This window comes from Epargyreus clarus, unplaced genomic scaffold, assembly GCF_041222505.1.
Source record: "Epargyreus clarus isolate Ecla_fem2 unplaced genomic scaffold, WU_Ecla_fem_2.2 ptg000032l, whole genome shotgun sequence".
In the NCBI taxonomy this organism is placed as follows: domain Eukaryota; kingdom Metazoa; phylum Arthropoda; class Insecta; order Lepidoptera; family Hesperiidae; genus Epargyreus; species Epargyreus clarus.
Window position 1 is genome coordinate 15,181 of NW_027332237.1, and position 21,604 is coordinate 36,784.

Below are 21,604 nucleotides of genomic sequence, written 5' to 3' on the forward strand. Positions count from 1 at the left end.
TCATGCTATGTAAGTTTTATTAAATACCAGAAACTTTTCCATATGAAGCTATAAATTGACTGGTACCTAACACAAAAAAAATAAATGAAATGAAATGAAAATTATTACTAACTTTTTAATAAGTATACATCGAGTGATTTCATTCTTCAAGTCTCTACTTTCAACGAAACTGGTTCCATACGCGACCACTCTACAACGCTGAGCGCGATACTCTACCGAAGTAGAGACTTTAAAGACCTTACGAATGAACTCGCCAATCAGATTTAATAGGCGGAGCTTACGAGCGAGATAGCAATACAGGGATGGTTGTGTGAGTGAGGGGGACGGGTAGAGTATGGGAGGCTGTATACGGCAGCGAGGCGGGTCGTGGTGGAAGTGATTTGTGGACCTCAGTTAAAGTTCGGGGCTCGGGTCGCGAGGACAGTCGCCACGTGCTTTAAGCTCCCGGTAGAGCTTTCACTTTACGAATCCACTACTTAATCAATTCCAATTAATTTACTAAACAACTTATTCAATAGCAGCTAATTGTAAATAAATATTCATTATAGTGGAAGTTTAAATGAATTATAATAAAGATACGATTATTTACGAACAATAAGTTTGAAAACTTTTAGAATAATTTCAGTGGCGTTAAAACTTTTCCAAACTATCACACAATTTTATGCGCTACGTAAGTTTTGACTTTAAGACAACTTTGTGTAAGTGAACTTGAACTAGTTGTAGCGAGTATTGAGTGTGTGCGGTGTCGTTGCGGTATCGGTGCGGTATCGGTGCGGTATCGGTGCGGTATCGGTGCGGTGCCGGTGCGGGTGCGGTGCGGGAGCGGTCGCGGCTCGCATGTGGAGCGCCGCGATGTCGGGGCGCCGCGCCGCCGCGTACACCATCGACAGCATCCTCGGACACAGGCACGCCAGCGGTAACGTATTTTATATCGTCTTCACCTTTTTGCTGTAACTCTCCAACAACTGAAGGCAGTCTTTGAGAGGCTGAACAGTTCAGTTGCGCTTCCTTTGCAGGTTTTTTCTTCTGCCTTACTGGCCTTTTCCCCGAAATTTTAGTAAAAGTGAGTAAGAGACTTTATATCGTCATTAACCCATTACGTCCCACTGCTGGGCACGGGTCTCTTCTTACAGTGAGAGGAGTCCTAGGTTAAAGTTTACCGCGCTGGCCAAGTGCGAATTGGTACACTTCACACACTTTTGAGAACTTTTTTTTAAGGCTACTTCCCCGCGATATTTTTTTCTTTACCGTTATAACAAGTGATAATTAATTTAATTAACGAATATATTATATAACTTTGAAAAATAAAAGGTGCCTGCATGAGTTTTGAATCTTGGACCTCTCGATTGGGAGGCGTTGTCTCAATCACTAGTCTAAGACAGTTTTTTGTATCTCTCATACATTGATATTTTCTATAGGTAAAACTAAGGGTTAATTCTATGGCTATTAGTATCTTTATTTTATGATTTTTTCACTTACTCTACTGATGTAGTAGAATTTATCTCACTAAATTATTTAAAATTATTGTTTCGAGCAATAGATCAATCTTCTGACAACGTAGGTATTATAATATAGCAATATGCAGCGGTATAAATGAATTTGCTCTAATCTCAAATCAGCTAGAAATTTGAATGCGAAATACCTATTTCTAGATGTTTCCTATGATGCACGAGTGATTATTTGGTTTTAGTATGTACCTATCATTCAAAGCATTAGGAATCCTAGCTTGGGGCTGTATGCTTAGAGCTTCCCATAGAATTATAATATGTATATAGGTAATTATGTAAAAGACGATTCATCATCATCATCATCAACCCATTACCGTCGCACTGCTGGGCACGGGTCTCCCCTCAGAATGAGAAGAATTAGGCCATAATCCACCGCGCTGGCCAGGTGCGTATTGGTATACTACCTTTACATACCATGACTACACATACCTTTGAGATTTTTTTTTATAAATCACTCAGGTATGCAGGTTTCCTCACGATGTTTTCCTTCACCGTTTAAGCAAGTGATCATTAATTTCTAATACGTACATAAATATGAAAATCAGAGGTGCGTGCCTGGGATTTGAACCTCGGACACCTCGATCGAGAGGCCGCGTTTCTTAACCACTAGGCTATCACTGCTTAAAAGACGATTAGACAACAGAAAAGGAGTTATCATAATCTTTTGATTCAGTCTTTGACTAACACGTACGAGTATGTGATTAGTATTTTCCTTATCATAACAACAGAATCCCGAGAACAGGACATAGTTTTTTTTTAATGTTAAATAACTAAAGTAGCGATGATCTTTATCTAAGTCACATATTTCAAATGGAAATAGTTAACTCCTATAGTGTTTCGTGTTTGGTAAAAAATATTTTGTACGAAATTTTAACATGTAATAATTTTGTATATAATAATGGACTATTTTTTTAATTAGTTCAATACCAGAAACACAATGTGTCTGTTACACTTTGCACCTAAGCCTGTATGAATTAGGACACGTCTACACGGAAAACGAACATGTTGTGAGTAATATTTTTATGTATAGTGATTTCCATAACTAACATTTTATATTCAAAGACATAAGCTGATGAAGTTATTCGTGGTATGTCAAGTGTCTTTATGTATGTTCTTAACAAAGGTATATTCATGTACTCGAAGCAGCGCTCTTCGAGTGTGAGCGCCTGCAAAAGACATCAATGGGCGCCCGCTGCGCTCGGTCGCTCGGGAATCGGGCAGTCGCGCGGTCGGGTCGTCGGGCACTCGGGCGCTTGGGCGGGCAGAATTCGGGCCATCTCGCGTTCATAAATCTAATGTTCTCATTTCATTTTTAATAGGATTAATTAAAATAAATTAAGTTATCTCATAGAAAATATACCTACGGAAATTATTTGACAATGTTTACTGGTTAGACACAAACTTTGTAAAAAATATCGATTAACTTTCCACTGCGGATAATCGCCTAATTTGTTATAAGAAGATTACATTAATTATACGTTAGGTGCTTATAGCACGACATGAGGATTCCTTGAATTTTTTATAGGGGCACTTACAAATTGCTTTTCAGTCGCAACTCATTTTCTTAATCTTCTACTGGATCCGTACACGAGCTCAATAAAGTAATCACTCAGTTATATAATTAATAATAATGCTATTAATTTAATATGAGTAAAAATTTAACGCTCATTACCTATAGTTAACATTCCTCCTAGCAACTTGTTTAATGATTATCCGTAGTAGAGTCCTTTCCTGATTATGCTCCGTTTTGGAACGGAACAATTATTGTTGCTGGTTATGGGTTTTTATTATCATTTGAGTGTTTATGAGTTGTTTTTCTTTTGTAGATAGATCGGTGAATATTGCATGGTTAAAAAATAGACACACCGTTTGTGCAAACTTATAATAATATTGCCGGGGATTGTTGCAAATAAACGTAACCTTATAAGATCTACAATAATAATATCTACATCTTTAATTTTTAAAAGCTTTTTGATTCCTAAAGGGTGATTGATTATTAAAGAGTATACATACAAGTATCATAACACACACATTTTTGTGATAAACGTAGTAAGGCAAATGAAGTTGGGAAGAGACACCTGTATGAGTAGTTTTCATATTTTTCCTCAAGCAACACAGCTAGGGTTGATAACAGATATCCATGAGCAACATTGGCTACTTCTGCATCCGATGAACATCATGCTTGATTTTTACTTCAAACTTAGTTAAAACTTACATATTGTCATTGGCAACATTTATATTTTTGTAAATAAATATAACGTTATACCGTTAGTATGTAATGGAATGTAAATCCAAAAATTAATTACATATTGTAATTATACTTATCATTATTGATTATACATATTATTTTTTTTGGAATTTTAATGATCATTTTTTACCATTCTTATCAGTTTATGGTGTTAAGGTGATAAAGATAAGTATAGTTAATGAGGGTTAGTCTGACACTAATTTACTTAACGGTCTTTGCATATTTTTTATAAGTACATTATCTGCATGTAGTCATTATTATTTATGTCAATTTCAATCTACCTAATAATTAAAAAAAAACATAGTCTATATTTGATATGAAATATATTTGATAAATAGATTTTGAGGCGGTACAAAGTTTGCCGGGTCAGCTAGTTTAATATATTATTTACATATTGTTTTTGAAGTCAGTTAAAAAGTTTTGAACCAAATTAATGAAGAAAGTAAAAAAACTACATTATATTAAAAGTAAAATTCAATATGATGTCATTAATCATATCCTAGAAAATAACATATACCCGTCCTCGTACACATATGCACACACATAATGAGATACTTCTGACGTTCGCTCGACGACGGAAAGCTGCTTAAAAATATTCGCAATTCTATTACGGTACCATTTTCCGTCTAAGAACACCATATTAAGTTAGCGGAACGACGAGAATAATGTTCTCTATACGGCGGTGTTAGGGGTGAGTGAGGGTGAACGGGGTGCGTCGGTCGGGACGTAACGAGCGACACGTGGAGTGGCAATTTGACAGGATTGCCGACGATACTCGCAATGCCGGCGAGTTGGCGATACACAAATATGCACATTCCTTTACCGGTTTTAGTTGATTGAGTCTGATGCTTGCAAAAAAGAGTTGATATCCAGACCAGGCGTTGAGCAATTTAACTTCTCATGATCCATTCTAGAGTATCACAGGATTACCTGTACAAGATCGTCATACGCTAGCTTAGGTATCTTGAGGTAGTGTAACAATCCGCGTATACGTACATACATATATGTATATGTCATCATTTTAATTTTAAGTAGTTTATACATAGATAAGTATAGATATCTCACCGCCTTGTAATCATAGGAAGCCAATAAATGGCTTAAACGACTGACAAATGTGTCAGCCATTTAATGGCTGTCATGGTGTAATTTACGCGGAACAATGCCGACATGTGCATTTAAGTGGTGAAAAACGAAACCGAAGAAAAAGCGCGGAGAAATATAGTTTCATTCGTAAATGACCAAAAAACTACATTTTTTTTTTATATTTTTCAAACACAAAAATAGATGACATTGACAAATTCAAGTGTCAAAACTGGTTACATTTTCTTGTTAGAAGTGAGTAATATTTACTAATCTATGAGTTTATAACAGTCCTGAGTAAAAGAGTTGAAGTTCGATTCAGTTTTCTAGAGTTAATAGGCCCAAATAAACATTTTTAGCTATAATTTTGGGCAATGATAAGTAAACGATTTAGTCACAAGCAACATATATTTAAATATTGTTTGCATATAAAAAGAAAAATAAAACAAGTTTAAGCAAATATGTTTCAATAATTGTTTGGAACAGTTAGTTCTCGAACTGCTTCATATAAGTTTCGACTAACGGAGAAACTTATAAGTAAAGATTTGCTGTCAATTGCATATAGAAAATAACGTATTGTTTTAAATTATTGCTTTTAAGTATAAATCACAGTTTTATAAATATTAAAAAAGATGCCAGAAAACTGTACCTATGAATTTTTATTGTTCATCTGAAATTTGCATGAGACTATGTAAACTCTCTTATAGTTTAAAGAAAATCCTCCTCTAAAATTCTATTTTTTTAATGTTTAGCGAACAATTGCTACGCTAATGATATTTTAATTGAACTTGAACATGATTTGTATATAGTTATATTTTGTAATAGTAACTAATATAATATTATTACTGATTAATACAGTTGGAAGAGGCCAACGATGACTTATTGAAATATTGTAATATTTTCTTCAAAGATGAATATGTAATACGACATAATTTTCGTCATTAAAATATGAAATTCCGTGACAAAAGGGGTTGTCTACTGTCTACGTAGCGAGTGATCCGTACAGCGGGCCGGCACAATGCAGCGCGCTCAACATACCGGCCGCTTGGAACGTACTCTAATTGTATTACAAGTTATTAATATTGCGACCCTTTGATCCCCATACGACCCGTAATAAGCATTTAGTAATATGTGCCGCCGCTTTGTACCGGTACTAATCTCGCAACAAAGCCGAATAAAAATAGAATTACAATAAATAAATAGTGCGAGTAACGTCGAGTGACGTTAAGTGCTTTACAAAAAGCGTATTACTATTTGTTTGCAGACGTGAGCTCGTGAGCTTGCGACCCCGCTCTCCCCGCGCGATGCAAATTATCTCTTATAGGGATCGCAGTGGAGTTGATATCGGTAGATGTGTTGTAATTAGCGAGGTGGAGTGCACAGGGGCAGTTAGTCCTCCGGATTAACAGATCGATCTGACATCAGCCGGTGGGAAACGACGTTACCGGTACATCTCGTACTCTTGTTTGGTATTACGTTTATTCGTTAAAAAGGTATCAGTGAATTAAACGATTACGTTTTATTATTGTTACTAAATTTATTGCTCTTAAATTAATGTGACTTTTGTAGAAACAGAAAGAGTTCTCCATTTACACTTACTGTTAATATTTATACGTTTGGTTTAAACTGCTGGAGAACTCAAACTTGTCGGTCGTGCTAGCTATGTGTCTAGATATAATTTTGATAATAAAACATTTATGAGTGTACTTAATATTATAATAGTCTTGATGGACTGATAAATACCTCTAATAACAATGCATGTTTAAAATCGTCTAAGTGCTACGCGGCCGATTCTTCACATCTCAATAATTTTCTCCATAACTACTTGAGATATATCCTATGTTTAGGACCCATTACATATTTCAAGATTTCTCATGAACTTTATTGTTTCAGATCGCGTGGAATTAAAAAGCGAAACCGCCCACTCAGACTCCGAGCTCGAGCACGAGCACGAGCCGGAGCTGGAGCAGGAGCCGGAGCCGGAGCCGGGGCTGGAGCACACCGCCGAGCACGGCGAGCACATCGAGCACAGTGAGCATGGGGAGCATGGCGAGCACAGTGAGCATGGCGAGCATCTAGAGGCGCTCGATGCGGGACGCCCGCGCAAGGTAACTTGCTATGATTTGTACAGGACAGGGAAAAACAAGTGTTATTCTGTTATTAATACAAATGAGAGTCCTGGTAATGGCTGTAGTTCATTATCAATGAATAAAGTAAAAGGGTTATACGATAGTCGATTATTTCCGTCATGTGGAAAATTGCGGGTAAAAGTAATTAACGCAAGCTCTTTTGAGAACGATAATTATATCTCAAGTAAAAAAATCGAGTAATATTTTTAATTTGTATTACAGTTTTGTTTTATTGACTTTGAATACCAGAGATTTGGTATTGGAATTGGTAAATTCAAATTCCTACCACTAGGAAATCGTTACTTTAAATTCTTACATTCTTTAAATGTACCTCATCATGGGGAATTGTTTTTTATACTTGTCTTATAATGTAAACAAATTTGGCATTGCCGGGTCAATAATTCGGTTAGTATAACCGACCTGCACAATAATCGTAAGTACTTATAGAATTCTTGGGAAATAAATATTACTTTATGAAATATTTTATTTTACATTATTTAATTTTTCATTTAGTATATTCTGCGTCATAATCATCATCATCAACCCATTATTATTCCACTTCTGAGCACGTGTCTCCCTCTCTGAATGAGAAGGATTAGGTACCTATATTTTGCAGTTTCTTTATGATCAGGGTGGCGTGTAATGGTAATGCGTAAAATATACTATTTGTTTACATCGTAAGACAAGTATAAACACACACGCACACCAGTGTGGTCGTACGGTGTGTTGTATGTGGCGTGTGGGTGTGTGCAAGCAGGTGCGCCGCAGCCGGACCACGTTCACGACGTACCAGCTGCACGAGCTGGAGCGCGCCTTCGACAAGACGCAGTACCCCGACGTGTTCACGCGCGAGGAGCTCGCCATGCGCCTCGACCTCAGCGAGGCACGCGTACAGGTAAACATACTGCTTTTTCTATACTCTTTATATTTAACCGATGACTACACTCATTGTCACATCCTTCTGGGTCGATGATCGGACATCGACTGACAGTGACTGGCTTACCTTCTGCACTTTGTGACGTATGCACTTGAGGCAAAACTATCCACACTTACAACCATTACACGATGCAATAATGGCCAGAAATGCGGATCCTACAAATAGGAGACTCTTGGAAATTAAGTTCCTTCAAAGGAAATTGGTGATTGAAGGAAAATATCGTTGTTGGATAACTTCTGTGTAATGATTTCAAACAAATTATAAAGTCTCCGGCGATGTCTAATGTTGGCTATCTAATTATAATAACCAGTGCCGACAGCTAAATGTCCATTTCCAAGCATAGAATTATGTATAGTTTATTCACGTACCATCAATCCTAACATAACTATCCAATACTCGACTGCATAAATAAGACGTCGCTAAACATCGTAGGTGGCTTTATGATTTTTAGAAGTCAGACTGAAGGCTATACGCGGTACTTCGTTTATTTTAATACACAGGCGAGTGCGGTGAGTACTTTCTATCAGGTAACCCGTCTGCCTCATAGTTTCGGTGAAGGTATAGGTATATACAGTAAAGTAAAATTATACTGTAGCAGTAAACCCTTCGAGATTTACTCTGGGAAAAAGCGACAACACCATGGGATAGGAAGAACGCTTTTCCTTACTTTTTCGGGGGAATATTAGCCCATTCTATTATCTATGAATTTCCATCATGTTTTTCTATGACTTACCTAACTTACTTTAGTTACATCTGACAGTGGAAAACAAAATTTATAAAATAACTAACCAACCTACACCAATCCGCACGTTTAGCGAACCAGAAAATTAAACCTGAGACCTGAAGTGCGCTTTTTCACTTGACTACGGCGACTATTTTACTTTCTTAAACTATTCTCGGAGTGGGATTGAGACTTAGCGGCGCCTAATTGCCCATTGTGTGGCGAATTGTCGCCAATTGCGAATAGAGGCAATTACCTCGTACCGCCATTACGCGCCTCCTGAGGTGCGCTAGGGGGCGCTAATGGACTAATTTAACTCAATTAACTGCAATTAATTAATCGTGGTAACACTGGCTAAAATTAGGCTGTTATTAAACAGTCAATTTGTCGTGATTGCTGTTGTAATTATTGCGAATTATAATTATTATATTTGGTATACGGTAACGTTGAAATTTAGAGGTAAAAGATGTACCTACCTATATAAAAATAAATAAGCAGATGTTTTTTTAAGGTTTTGCATTTATTTTATATAGAAAAGGAAAAAAATACTTGTTCTTACAAGTATAAAAACCAATGAAACATCCATGTTACTCTTTTGTAAAAAAGTCTTGACTGTAAAATTTAATAAGCAAAAAAAGTATAAAGTGACACACCAACTTACATTAATATTAGCAACATTTGCAGTATGGAAATAATTACAAAGCAATCATGCTCCCTAACAATAAAACATGCAGTCTATTATAAATGATTAGGCGATTATAATATTATGCAGTTGTTAACAATAGTTTGTGCTCCTGTTTATGATGGTGGATTCTATTAAAATCAACTCTATGGCAATATACGTACAGATCACTTAAGTTATGATAAAATATTGTCAGCCGAAGTATTAACTCGCCCCTGTAGGGTTGCAGCCCTTAGCGAAGGGCTGTTGGAGTTGAATGCGTTGCCTTCTCACAGCTTTATTGCTCGTGTCACGGATTGTTCGTCTTTATTTGGATTGTATGGCCGCCGTGATCCGTCCTCGTGTTTACTTAAAACTTTTGTGCGATTTTTTGTAATAAAAGGTTCACATGTGCTTAGAATGGTGTCACCGTATTAAACTCTTATAGCTCTTTAGCAAAGGTTAATATACTGAACATTATTTTTTTTCTTTAGTAGGTAGATACTTAAAGTGCATATTTGCCCAGGAACTCCAATTTTTCCAGGTCAAAATATTATTTACATGTCCTTGTTTGGTTGTGTTGTTGCATAATTGACGTAAAATCCGTATATAAAATGTTTGTGAATTTGCCTGTTCTCGATACGCTTGAAAACTATTTAACATTGCAGAAAACGTTAAGACTTTTCACTAAATATTTAAACAAAAACTTTAAAACTAAAATGTTCCATATGTAACTATTTAAACCCATAGGGAAAATTAACATATATTGCATAGGTACTACACGATGGAATCAAAATGATACAAATGTGTCACTGTTACACTAAAAGCTGTTAGCACTACGTATGGTGAGGTATTAGAGTAGATGGCTGTGTGTTAGCAATTTGGTCGCTGGCTCCGCGGCAGGTGGCGGTGGCGGTGGACGTGTAATTAAAATTAGCAGCATTGTGTCGCGCCGACAATGCGCGCCGATTGCCGGCGGTCGGGGCTCTACATGCTAATGCTAATCTGCGTTCACTTCGCTTTAATGTGGACTGGGAAATTAGGTTTTTGAGAAATACGAAATCTCATTCCGCTGCTTTATTGTAAATGCGATAACGTTTATTTATTTATTTTATTTTAGTTATTCATAAAAAGTCCATTAAAAGTTGCTATGTTTTTAAAATAAAATTCTTGTTCTCGAAATCATTAAATCTAAATAAAATTTAACTTAAATTAAAGTTCACACAATTAAACTGACCAGTGGCCTATAATAACGATAGATAACAAATAAACAGATGAGCATAAAACCTCCTCCTTCTTATCTCGTTTAAAGTTGGTAAACTATACTTAAAACTATCCGTTATTACTTGGAATAAAATAAGTAACTATTAGAATAATTTGAAAACGAAAAAGAGATGGTGACATTTTACGAAAAAAGTGATTAGTGTTATATTTGTGGCACGGAATTATGAGTAACGTAGCTACATTTGTGAAGAACACAATTAATTCAGCGTGAGTACGGCGCTGCTCCGAGCGGAGACGCGCGGCGCCACAATGGCCGCTAATTCGCGTCCAATTAAACTCTCGCCTCGAATGCGCTAATGTTTGCAGCGCGCACACACCGGCGCGCCGCACGCACACAGCCGCGCGCAAATTGTATAATGACGCGAGCAATCTGGCGCATTGTAAGCGACTCCTTCATCCGAAATAGCCTCTCATTAAACTTGCATTTCGCTCTAATAGCACGAATTTGCCTCGCGACGTTTCCTGATGCGCGGTGGATTGCGGTTGATTGAGTAACATTTCTCGCTTTAATTACTCGGAACGACGCGCGCGGGGCGGGACGGGACGGGCGCGGGGCGGGAGCGGCACGGGAGCGGGGCGGCGCAGGAGCTGCAAATCCTCACTAAACAGCCTGCAGGTTCGTTACGGCGCATTCAGACGTCTCTCATTAAAATTTGACCGCCATTGTCTCTGGCTCGTGGTTTTTCGTCTAAATCATTCGTCGCTCACATTGTGGCGCGAGCTCGCCGGATCTCATTCACAGGTGGAAATACCTCGCGAGCGGCTTTTATTCCCTATTTAGCACTCGACACTTGCTGTTTTATTTTAATCGGCGCTATATTTACATGCCTACAATTTGTATGGAAATTAATAAACGTGGAGGTAATTTACCACCAAAATATATTCTTGTATAATTTCGTCATAATAAGGGCTGAAAGTGGAACTTTGTCGTTCTCTGCGGGTGGATTGTAGGTTAAATGAAGTAAACTTTAAGGTTGAAACCAATTATTAAACCAATTACATAACAACCTTCACAACTAAAAAAGCGGATGGTGATAAAATTATGGAAAAAGAATCAAAAATATTAGTGGAATTCAAAACTTACCTATAGCTTACACATCATCAGAAGCAAGGCAGCTAAACCCGAGAGCCACTGCGCCTGTCATCCGACATTCCCATTGTTTGCCCTTTCACTTGTCGATGATCGATGCAGATTTGCGCGTGAAGTGGGTATTACGGTGTTTGGGGGAGGGGGACAGTACGGGCAATCGAGTCTGTAATTGAGTGCGAGTGGCGCCGCCGAGCGGGGAGCTGCGCAACTAACAATGGTTTAATTAAGCGTGGCTGCAGCCGGGACTCTTGAGGACTCCTTGATAATTGCCATCTCAGCTGGCTATTGCTGGCTAAAACTGTTCAAAAGAATGCATGTAGTATTGATTCAGAAATCGGTTTCATGGACTTAGTTTTGCCTTGATTAAGGTAAACTGATGTGCTTGCTAAAAAGGCTTGTATGCTATGTAAAGTAATTATATTAAACAAATTGGGCAATGTAACATGGTTTGCCTGGTGGTGGTCTGGTGTCATCGTGTGTCAGATAGTGAATTCGCTAAAGACTAATTATGCAACTATCATTTTATTTATATTAATCACGTATTTATTTATCCGAATATAACTCTAAAAGAAAAGCATAAATTCTGTAAACATTCGAGTAATATGCTTCATTATCGTGACATTTTAATTTTTCATTTATCTCAGCTCACTAATTAAAATATTACTGTTAATACTTTTACGAGTATATCAGTCATAATAATTTGTTTACTGGATTTACAAATTCATTTCATTCAAGTAAGAAAACATTTTTATTACCAAATATTTTTTTTAATCAATATAAATGAGCAGCTCTGTGTGCGCACACCCACACTCGTCGCCTCGCACTCGTGGACTGCAAATTGCTTTTAATCCACTTCATAGATGGCGCTCACCGACAAACGACCCACGCGCTCTTCAACTACCCGCACTGCAAATAACACACAACCTTATTCTCTATTAAATTAAACTTTGATTTTACTTACAGAGTAAATAACTTTAACTTGAAATTTAGAATGCTCTTGAGGTTTTAATAAAGATCTCGAGTGATCGCTCGTTGTAACGGACACTCGACACTCGACACTCGACGCTCGACACTCGACACTAAGCACTGGTCTCTCTCTTGTATTAGTTTGTATAGATCTCCCGCAGTCATTAATTTGATTGAGGAATTAATTGGATTCGATGGGTTCTATTTAATTGGAACTATAAATTTGGATGGCATTAAAGTCAAGTACAAACTGAATGACTATTATGACTAAAGCGTAATTTAATTAAAACAAGAAGTAGAAAATTAATTGGTAACTTTGATATAATTTTGTGTGAAATTGGCGTAATAAAGTTTAGTTGAAAAAGGAATAATCGCTTCCTCTACTTATTACCAATTATTTCTTAAATAGCTATAACAAAGGCTCCAACAAGACTGCATATAGCTGAGTCCGCCACTTAAGTTTAATGTTCTCAAAAATACTCGCTCGACAGCCATCCGATTGGCAAATTGTAGACGTTTAATTCGTCGGCCAATTTGAGCGCTCTTTGTGCGCGGAATGGACTCATTTGAGAATTATGAAATTACGCCATTTTCGCCTTCTCCTACAATGTCTTTTTATTAGCGCAATGCGGCTCGACTAGCTCAATTTGTTTCTATTCTACGGCTCCAGCAGTTTAAATGGAACTCTACGGGTAGAGCTGTAGAGTCGGTTTCGGTCCGGGGATGCTGGAGAGCGCAAACCACGTATGCGTAATTGCTTTTCATTACGGCACCATTGTAGTGGAGAGCGGCGACAAATTGCCGACGATTACGCGATAAAAAAATTAAAAGTGCGCTCCGCGGCCGAGACGCGCACTTGTTTACGCCACGAATTTTCCTATTATTGATCGACATTCCCTTTTTAACCGACTTCAAAAAGGAGGAGGTTATCAATTCGGCCGGTATCTTTTTTTTTTTTTTTTTTTTTTTTTTTTTATGTATGTACAGCAATTACTCCGCCGTTAGTGGACCGATTTTAATAATTCTTTTTTTATTGTGTAGAGACGAGCTGCGAATTGGTCCCATTTAAATATGGTTAGGATCCATCGATTGGTTCTGGAGAAAAAGAGGGGAACTCCTCCACCCAAATATAACAGCCATAACTTCGCCATTTATGAACCTATTTTAATGCCTTTCATTTCGTGTGTGGACAATTGCTACAAGTTGGTCCCATTTAAATATGATGAGGATCAGAGTGGGTTCTGGAGACAAAATATGTAACTCCTCAACCGATGGGTATAATTGAGTTTTGTTTGAAGATATTTGGTGTAGGTTCTAATGAAATTGAAAAACCAGTTTATCTTTGACTATTTAAGGGTCTGATAATGTGGCTCGGAGTCAAAATATGTAACTCCTCAACCGATGGGAATAATTGAGTTGTGTTTGAAGATATTTGGTGTACGTTCTAATAAAATTACAAAGCCAGTTCATCATTGACTATTTAAGGGTCTGATAATGTGGCTCGGAGTCAAAATATGTAACTCCTCAACCTATGGGAATAATTGAGTTGTGTTTGAAGATATTTGGTGTAGGTTCTAATGAAATTACAAAGCCAGTTCATCATTGACTATTTAAGGGTCTGCTAATGTGGCTCGGAGTCAAAATATGTAACTCCTCAACCGATGGGAATAATTGAGTTGTGTTTGAAGATATTTGCTGTAGGTTCTAATGAAATTGCGAAGCCAGTTTATCATTGACTATTTGAGGATCTGATAATATGGCTCGGAGACAAAATATGTAACTCCTCAACCGATGGGAATAATTGAGTTGTGTTTGAAGATATTTGCTGTAGGTTCTAATGAAATTGAAAAACCAGTTTATCTTTGACTATTTAAGGGTCTGATAATGTGGCTCGGAGTCAAAATATGTAACTCCTCAACCGATGGGAATAATTGAGTTGTGTTTGAAGAATGTTGCTGTAGGTTCTAATGAAATTGCGAAGCCAGTTTATCATTGACTATTTGAGGATCTGATAATGTGGCTCGGAGACAAAATATGTAACTGCTCAACCGATGGGAATAATTGAGTTGTGTTTGAAGATATTTGGTGAAGGTTCTAGCGAAATTGCAAAGCTAGTTCATCATTGACTATTTAAGGGTCTGATAATTTGGCTCGGAGACAAAATATGTAACTCCTCAACCGATGGGAATAATTGAGTTGTGTTTGAAGATATTTGCTGTAGGTTCTAATGAAATTGAAAAACCAGTTTATCTTTGACTATTTAAGGGTCTGATAATGTGGCTCGGAGTCAAAATATGTAACTCCTCAACCGATGGGAATAATTGAGTTGTGTTTGAAGAATGTTGCTGTAGGTTCTAATGAAATTGCGAAGCCAGTTTATCATTGACTATTTGAGGATCTGATAATGTGGCTCGGAGACAAAATATGTAACTGCTCAACCGATGGGAATAATTGAGTTGTGTTTGAAGATATTTGGTGAAGGTTCTAGCGAAATTGCAAAGCTAGTTCATCATTGACTATTTAAGGGTCTGATAATTTGGCTCGGAGACAAAATATGTAACTCCTCAACCGATGGGAATAATTGAGTTGTGTTTGAAGATATTTGGTGAAGGTTCTAATGAAATTGAAAATACAGTTCATCATTGACTATTTAAGGGTCTGATAATGTGACTCGGAGACAAAATATGTAACTCCTCAATCGATGGGAATAATTGAGTTATGTTTGAAGATATTTGATGAAGGTTCTAATGAAATTGAAAAGACAGTTCATCATTGACTATTTAAGGGTCTGATAATGTGACTCGGAGACAAAATATGTAACTCCTCAACCGATGGGAATAATTGAGTTATGTTTGAAGATATTTGGTGTAGGTTCTAATGAAATTGCAAAGCCAGTTCATCATTTACTATTTAGTTAGGTTAGGTTGGAACATATAAGACAATATAAAACTAAGCGAGCAGGGCGCGGTAGCGCCCTGCGAGCGGGCGGTTCCAATCAATGTAAATTCAGACCTTACTTTCATTCATGATCACGTTTATACAATTTTATATTGTATTAATGTAAAAGTTAGTATGTCATCACTAAAAAGGGTGAAAAAAAATTTTTAACAAAAAATACAACCGACTTCTATGTCACTACAAAGTAAAAAATAATTCAAATAAATGTTGGTTTAGTACATATTTCTGAAGTCGGCGCTCAAGATATTTCGTTGGATAACGATGTAAACAGCGTGTCTAATATGTGTGCGTGTCTAAGTCGGCGCTCAATATATTTAGTTGGATAACGATGTAAACAGCGTGTCTAATATGAGCGCCGACTTCAGAAATATGTACTAAACCAACATTTATTTGAATTATTTTTTACTTTGTAGTGACATAGAAGTCGGTTGTATTTTTTGTTAAAAATTTTTTTATGAAATTATAAGCTGTATGGCTGAATGCCTTTAGTATTATGTAATATAATATCTTTAAAATTAGTTATCAAACAACCTATATTTTTTGGGGTTCATTACTGAACATAGAAATCCCCTAATATATGTCCCTCCAATGTATCCCTCCTCCTCTTTTCTTCAAGTTTTCACAGACACATAACGTCATCAGCACTGGAAGAACTTAGTGAAATATCCGTGAAGGGGTGGTTGGCATTTAACATAACATATCTTGGTCAACCATTCTACTTTACCATTACCATTAGTGAAATATTTTTATTTTTGAGTGTCAGATATAATGGTTATATACAATCAACTGAATATACAAGTAGAAGACCTACATGAAGTCGATCACAAAAACGCTGCTTCTCTATAAGAAGACTGACTGCCAGAAAACTAAATTTCTGCTTTTCGAAATATACCGGTGTGATGTACTGGGAATTATGTTGGAAGTATCATGCTCAAGATTTAATATTGAATAATATGGTCTTATGTGTGTGTGTTTGTGTGCAGGTGTGGTTCCAGAACCGGCGCGCGAAGTGGCGCAAGCGGGAGAAGGCGCTCGGCCGCGACCACGCGCCCTTCCTTCACCACGACCACGGTAACTATACAATACACACACACTACCATTTGCATCAGACATACATACATTACATACAAACCACAAATATTTATAGCAAATGTAAACAAACATTCTAGGAATTCCTATGTAGCAAATGCTACATATTGTGGTTGACTGTTTCATGAACTTTGTGAAAATACAATGGATTACGAGGATGATTCTGTCAAAGTGTAGATTGATAGTTTGCTTTACTGCACCACTGTTGGGTATGTACTTGGCCAGCCCGACGATATATAGGTACATCGTGTTGGCCATGTGCATTTTTAGGAACTTTCAGCGAGGAGGAAAGTGATAATTAATTTCTAATACGCTCATCTACCATCATATAACATCCGTAATGCATACCTGGGATTCAACCTTTGGACCCCCCGCCGAGAACATTATGTAAAAAATATGAAATAAGTATGCAATATACATGAGATAGGTACGCTCGTATAGCAATTTTGTGTCGGTAACACTCAATTTATATCAGTTACATAATAGTAGTTTAGAAACAGTATAATTGCCTATCGCCTATAACGGCAGAAGGTAAATAATGAACGAGTGTCGTGTAATGACACGAGCGGTGAGCGGTGAACGGTGAGCGGCTGTAAACGCCGTCATTATCCTCGCGCGATGCCCACATCAATCACACCGTAACTAGAGTTGATAGAGACCGACTCTACTAACTCTAGTTACGGAGTCCGTAGAGTCGGTAGAGTTAGTAGATGTTAGTTACTTGTTTATAATTTTATGACGTAGATAATAGAAGTGTAGTCCATGTATTGTTTCTGATTGTCATGGATACACTTGAACATATGAACATTCAGAACAATTAAAACTAGACGCTACAGCTACGTCGTAGGCGATTAGATTCGAAGATAAATTTGCTACGCATATTTTCTTTTGAAGACATTTGCATTGTATCAAAATCTCTCGAAGGTGGTAGAACCCTTTGTGGTTCGACTCCGGCGGCACCACCGCCACACCTATTTCTACCTAATAACAGCAGTGTTAGGCGCTGCTGTGTTCCGGTTTGAAGGGTGTGGTAAGGAAGACAGACTTTTCCGAGGCGTTCCAGCTTAGTCCTCAGGGGTAGCGGCGCCTCTGTGGCCGACCTCAGGTAGGAATATCTAATCCTATCTGGGGTTCATTACAGATGTCCATGGGCGGCAGTAGCCACTTACCATCAGGTGGACTGCATGCTCGTCTGCTACTCTTATATTAAAAAGAAAAAAACATCTTCAACAATTAATTTAAAAAAAGCAATATTTTATTTATAGCTCGTCTTGCCAAAAATATAAGGCTCGGCCCAAAATCGAACCTATGCTTGGACGTTAATTTGGCACCAGTTCGGAAGGTGTTTCTTTGTTTTTGTTGAAGAATGTTACGTTGCAACCTACTACTAAGCAAAGTTCTCGACGCACAATCACAATCACATAAATAAAAGCGACGTAAGAAACTCCATTACACTATAACTAACATCAACATAACATAGTTACTAAGTGGAATTATAAATCACAGAACTATAAATAATCACAGCAAAGTGAACCCCACACCTGTACCCCCAACCCCCCAAACCCCAGCCCCCGACCCCCTACCGGTAATGAAGCGCGGACGTGTCGGTTGTTTGCGCGATCGCCGATAACTGCCGATAATTACCGATCATTTACCGATACGGATCGCCACGTGACACATTAGTGCTGTCAAAACGGAAAATAATTTGCTTTGGCCGATTTTAACGTGTGTTTATGATACACTATTTTCGTAATTGTTTATTGTGTTATAGGTAGGTACGGTATAAATGGTTTCATAGGTAACATGCGATAAAATGAAATATTTTTCTCTTTGTATTTAAGAAACCCTCTACAAGGTACTTACTATCAATAATATCTTAATCCTACAGTAATGCTAAAGCTAAGTCCTAAACCCTAAAAGTAATCCTAATCCTATAGTATCTTTAATCCTAACATTAAATAGAACATAGATCTGACCTTGTACAGCTAAATTAGAATACTTCTACACTTCTGCGGGTAATATTCGGGAAGAAGCAAACAAACCATGATGAATTTCATCACATTTAAATATCTATAAAAATTATAAAACAAAAGTTTGTATAAATTGGCTGACGTATCACAATGATCGTTAAGTAATGTAACTTACAAGTGCGATGCAACAGGCTAGAACATATTAGTTCGACTACGAAGGAAAGAAAATGTACCAACTTAATAAAAAATAAAATTAATAAAATTCCTTTATTTCAGGCAACTAAAGACCCTATAATGTGTGTTAGTAACAGTATACCATGCTACCCGCGCGAAGCCCGGGCGTGTTGCTAGTATCGTATAAATTATGTATACTAAATTTAGTATCATTATTCATGTTATACGCGTATATCAAGCCCCATTTAGCATTGAAAGGTGACAATAAAAAACGATTTCCAACGATCTGTTAATAGATAAGGAATTACACGTAAACGATACTGTGAGGGAGAGGGGAGAGGGGGGAGGGGAGGGGGGTCATTAGCGCTAATGCGATTTTAATAAGCGAGTGATGTCACAACACAACCGTTGTCACACCAACAACATAAACGACGCCCACACTGATATCTCGTATAAAAATAATTTATTCGGGACTAGTTACCTACCAGTGATACCCGGATAAATTGAAAATAGAGATCAAGACCGAAATGTTCGGTACTTGTTTGATGTAAGGAAATACGCCTATGATTATAATAATTAAAATTAATTTTATATGGAGCTTTGGGCACATAGGGAATCGATATTGATAAATTGACTACATAATAAAAACAAAACCTACATCCTAACCTAAGCATTTAACTAAACCTAAACTTTTAACTATAATCTCGTACAATTCTACAAATACGTTTATTATGATACGATAACTGTCTAAAAGGTATATTGAAAATGTAATATTATTACTTTATAAATCGTAAGCAAACAAGTGACAGTATGATAAATAGGTTTGCTATTTAAATAATTGAGCACCCCTCTAAACAAACAACGCAGGGCCGCGGACCGCGCGCTGAGGGCAGGTGGCCCGGAGCACAATGAGCTGTTGTCTACGATAGGGCATTGGTTTGTGCCACGACACCTTGACTGTATAGTGTACACTGCCCTGGATATTGTTGCTAACTCCATTCGCATTCCCTAAAAATCAAATACTACCAATATTTACGATAGTCGGTAAACATGTCGTAAATATTGGCATTGGTAAAAGTTAATGACCTCCTGTAGATCTTACGTTCAATAAGATTTCCTTTGTCAATAAAATAATTGACAATAGTTTAACTCAAAAATATTAACAACATTGGTACTCTTAAATTTTATAAGGGAAATTTAAGAGATCTATTTCACGCATTAAATTGGGACGATACTTTCATTGGATTCTTGGTTCTACTATTACTATCTCTCGACTCGACTCTACAGCACTCCTGTCTAAGAAGTCCGTCAGCAAAATGTACTTTCTGTATTACTTCAAACTGCTCAAGTAAATTGTCGTTCAATTTCGTCTTATTCCTGTCCAACTTAATATTTCTCAAAGTTAAGATAAAATTTACCTAAAACTTAAAATGTTAGTACGCATCTAACTTTATCAACTCTCAGATTTTCTCTTATGTACGGATTGACCCGTGTATTAAGTTTTTCTTGATTATATCAGGTGTGGGTGAGTGGGGCGGCGGTAGTGTGGGGGGCGGTGAGTGGTGGGCGCTGGGTCTGGGCGCGCTGGGCGGCGTGGGCGGCGTGGGCGCGCTGGCGCCGGCGCCGCTGTGGCACGACGCGCCGCCTGCCGCTGCCTTCAGAGCACTGCTGCACAGGTTTGTACTAAATACCTAACTATAATACCCTTAGCCCATGCTAAGAGCATTGTTTCCTTTCCGAGACTCTCTGAAAGTTTATTTTTTAAAATTACATGAGTTATCGGAGACGCTAGAATTTTGTGAAAGAAAAGTAGATATTTTCTGTTTAAAGTTTTTTTTTCTTTCAATATAAGGTTACCTATTTTTAACTGATAGCTACAAAAATTATTAGATCAGTTCTAAGAGTTATAAAATTTACGAATATTGTGGACGATTAGTAGAGAAAATGATCTTTATGTTTCTATTTCAATTTACCATAAAATTGACCAAATAAGTACAAGATCAATCTTGTGAGACTTCAAAAGGCTTAGCATATAATAGGTTATTTTGTTGATGAGCTATTTTGAGGACTGAACTTGCTTTCACAAGTAGCACTGTACATATACACCGCAGCATTACTCAGTGCCCATTCCCACAGGTACGTCCTGGCGCTGCCGCCGGCCGCGCCGCTGTCGCCGGCGCCGCGCTCGCCGTCGCCCGCGCGCTCGCCCGCGCTGCACGACCGCTACAGCCGTGTGCACACGTAGCGACACACGCACCCACACGCACACAACCACGCTACTGGGACACTGTGTACCACGTTATACCCGACATCCTATCACTGGACGTAGACTTGGATACATACAGCGCATCGACAACAGAAACCACTGGTGACGCAAGGCGTACGTCATTTCAGTATCACTTAAACATAAGCCTCAGGTTTTTTACATACGAGTATTATGTAGCTTATATCTAATTAGCTATGCGATTTACGATGTGGCGCTATCTCTTGACGAGTAGCGGGAGGTCGCCATAACGATATATTTCACCAGACTATAAGTGAAATAGTGCGTATATCAAAAAGTTAAGACACGTACTTTTATAGGAAATTATTTTTAATAGCTTCAGAAAGTATTTATAATCTATAAATTACTTTCAGGGAGCAGTCTTCTATATTAATGTATACATTTTTATTAACAAAATAATAATCATGTTATTTCTGTGGTGCGTTGTGATGTGAAATATGTCGTGAAATATAAAGTGTGTGAATTATGGATAATGACAGTAATTACAACGTTTAATTACGTTGAA

General features: G+C 37.5%; 1 protein-coding gene across 1 annotated transcript; it reads left to right on the plus strand.

The window, feature by feature from the left end:
• Nucleotides 1–410: 410 nt before the first annotated feature.
• On the plus strand, nucleotides 411–21,283 carry LOC140755166 (uncharacterized). Its single transcript, XM_073090376.1, has 6 exons — nucleotides 411–916; nucleotides 6,730–6,944; nucleotides 7,723–7,860; nucleotides 16,566–16,653; nucleotides 20,335–20,491; nucleotides 20,952–21,283. The coding sequence occupies exons 1-6, from the start codon at nucleotides 838–840 to the stop codon at nucleotides 21,058–21,060; spliced, it is 786 nt and encodes a 261-aa protein (XP_072946477.1). The 5' UTR covers nucleotides 411–837; the 3' UTR covers nucleotides 21,061–21,283.
• Nucleotides 21,284–21,604: the final 321 nt, after the last annotated feature.

Excerpts from the sequence above, each read along its gene's own strand:
- LOC140755166 (XM_073090376.1), top strand. The coding sequence starts at position 838 with ATGTGGAGCGCCGCGATGTCGGGGCGCCGCGCCGCCGCGTACACCATC. Across the intron at positions 6,945-7,722 it reads ATGCGGGACGCCCGCGCAAG|GTGCGCCGCAGCCGGACCAC; the intron begins GTAACTTGCTAT and ends GTGTGCAAGCAG. Across the intron at positions 7,861-16,565 it reads TCAGCGAGGCACGCGTACAG|GTGTGGTTCCAGAACCGGCG; the intron begins GTAAACATACTG and ends GTTTGTGTGCAG.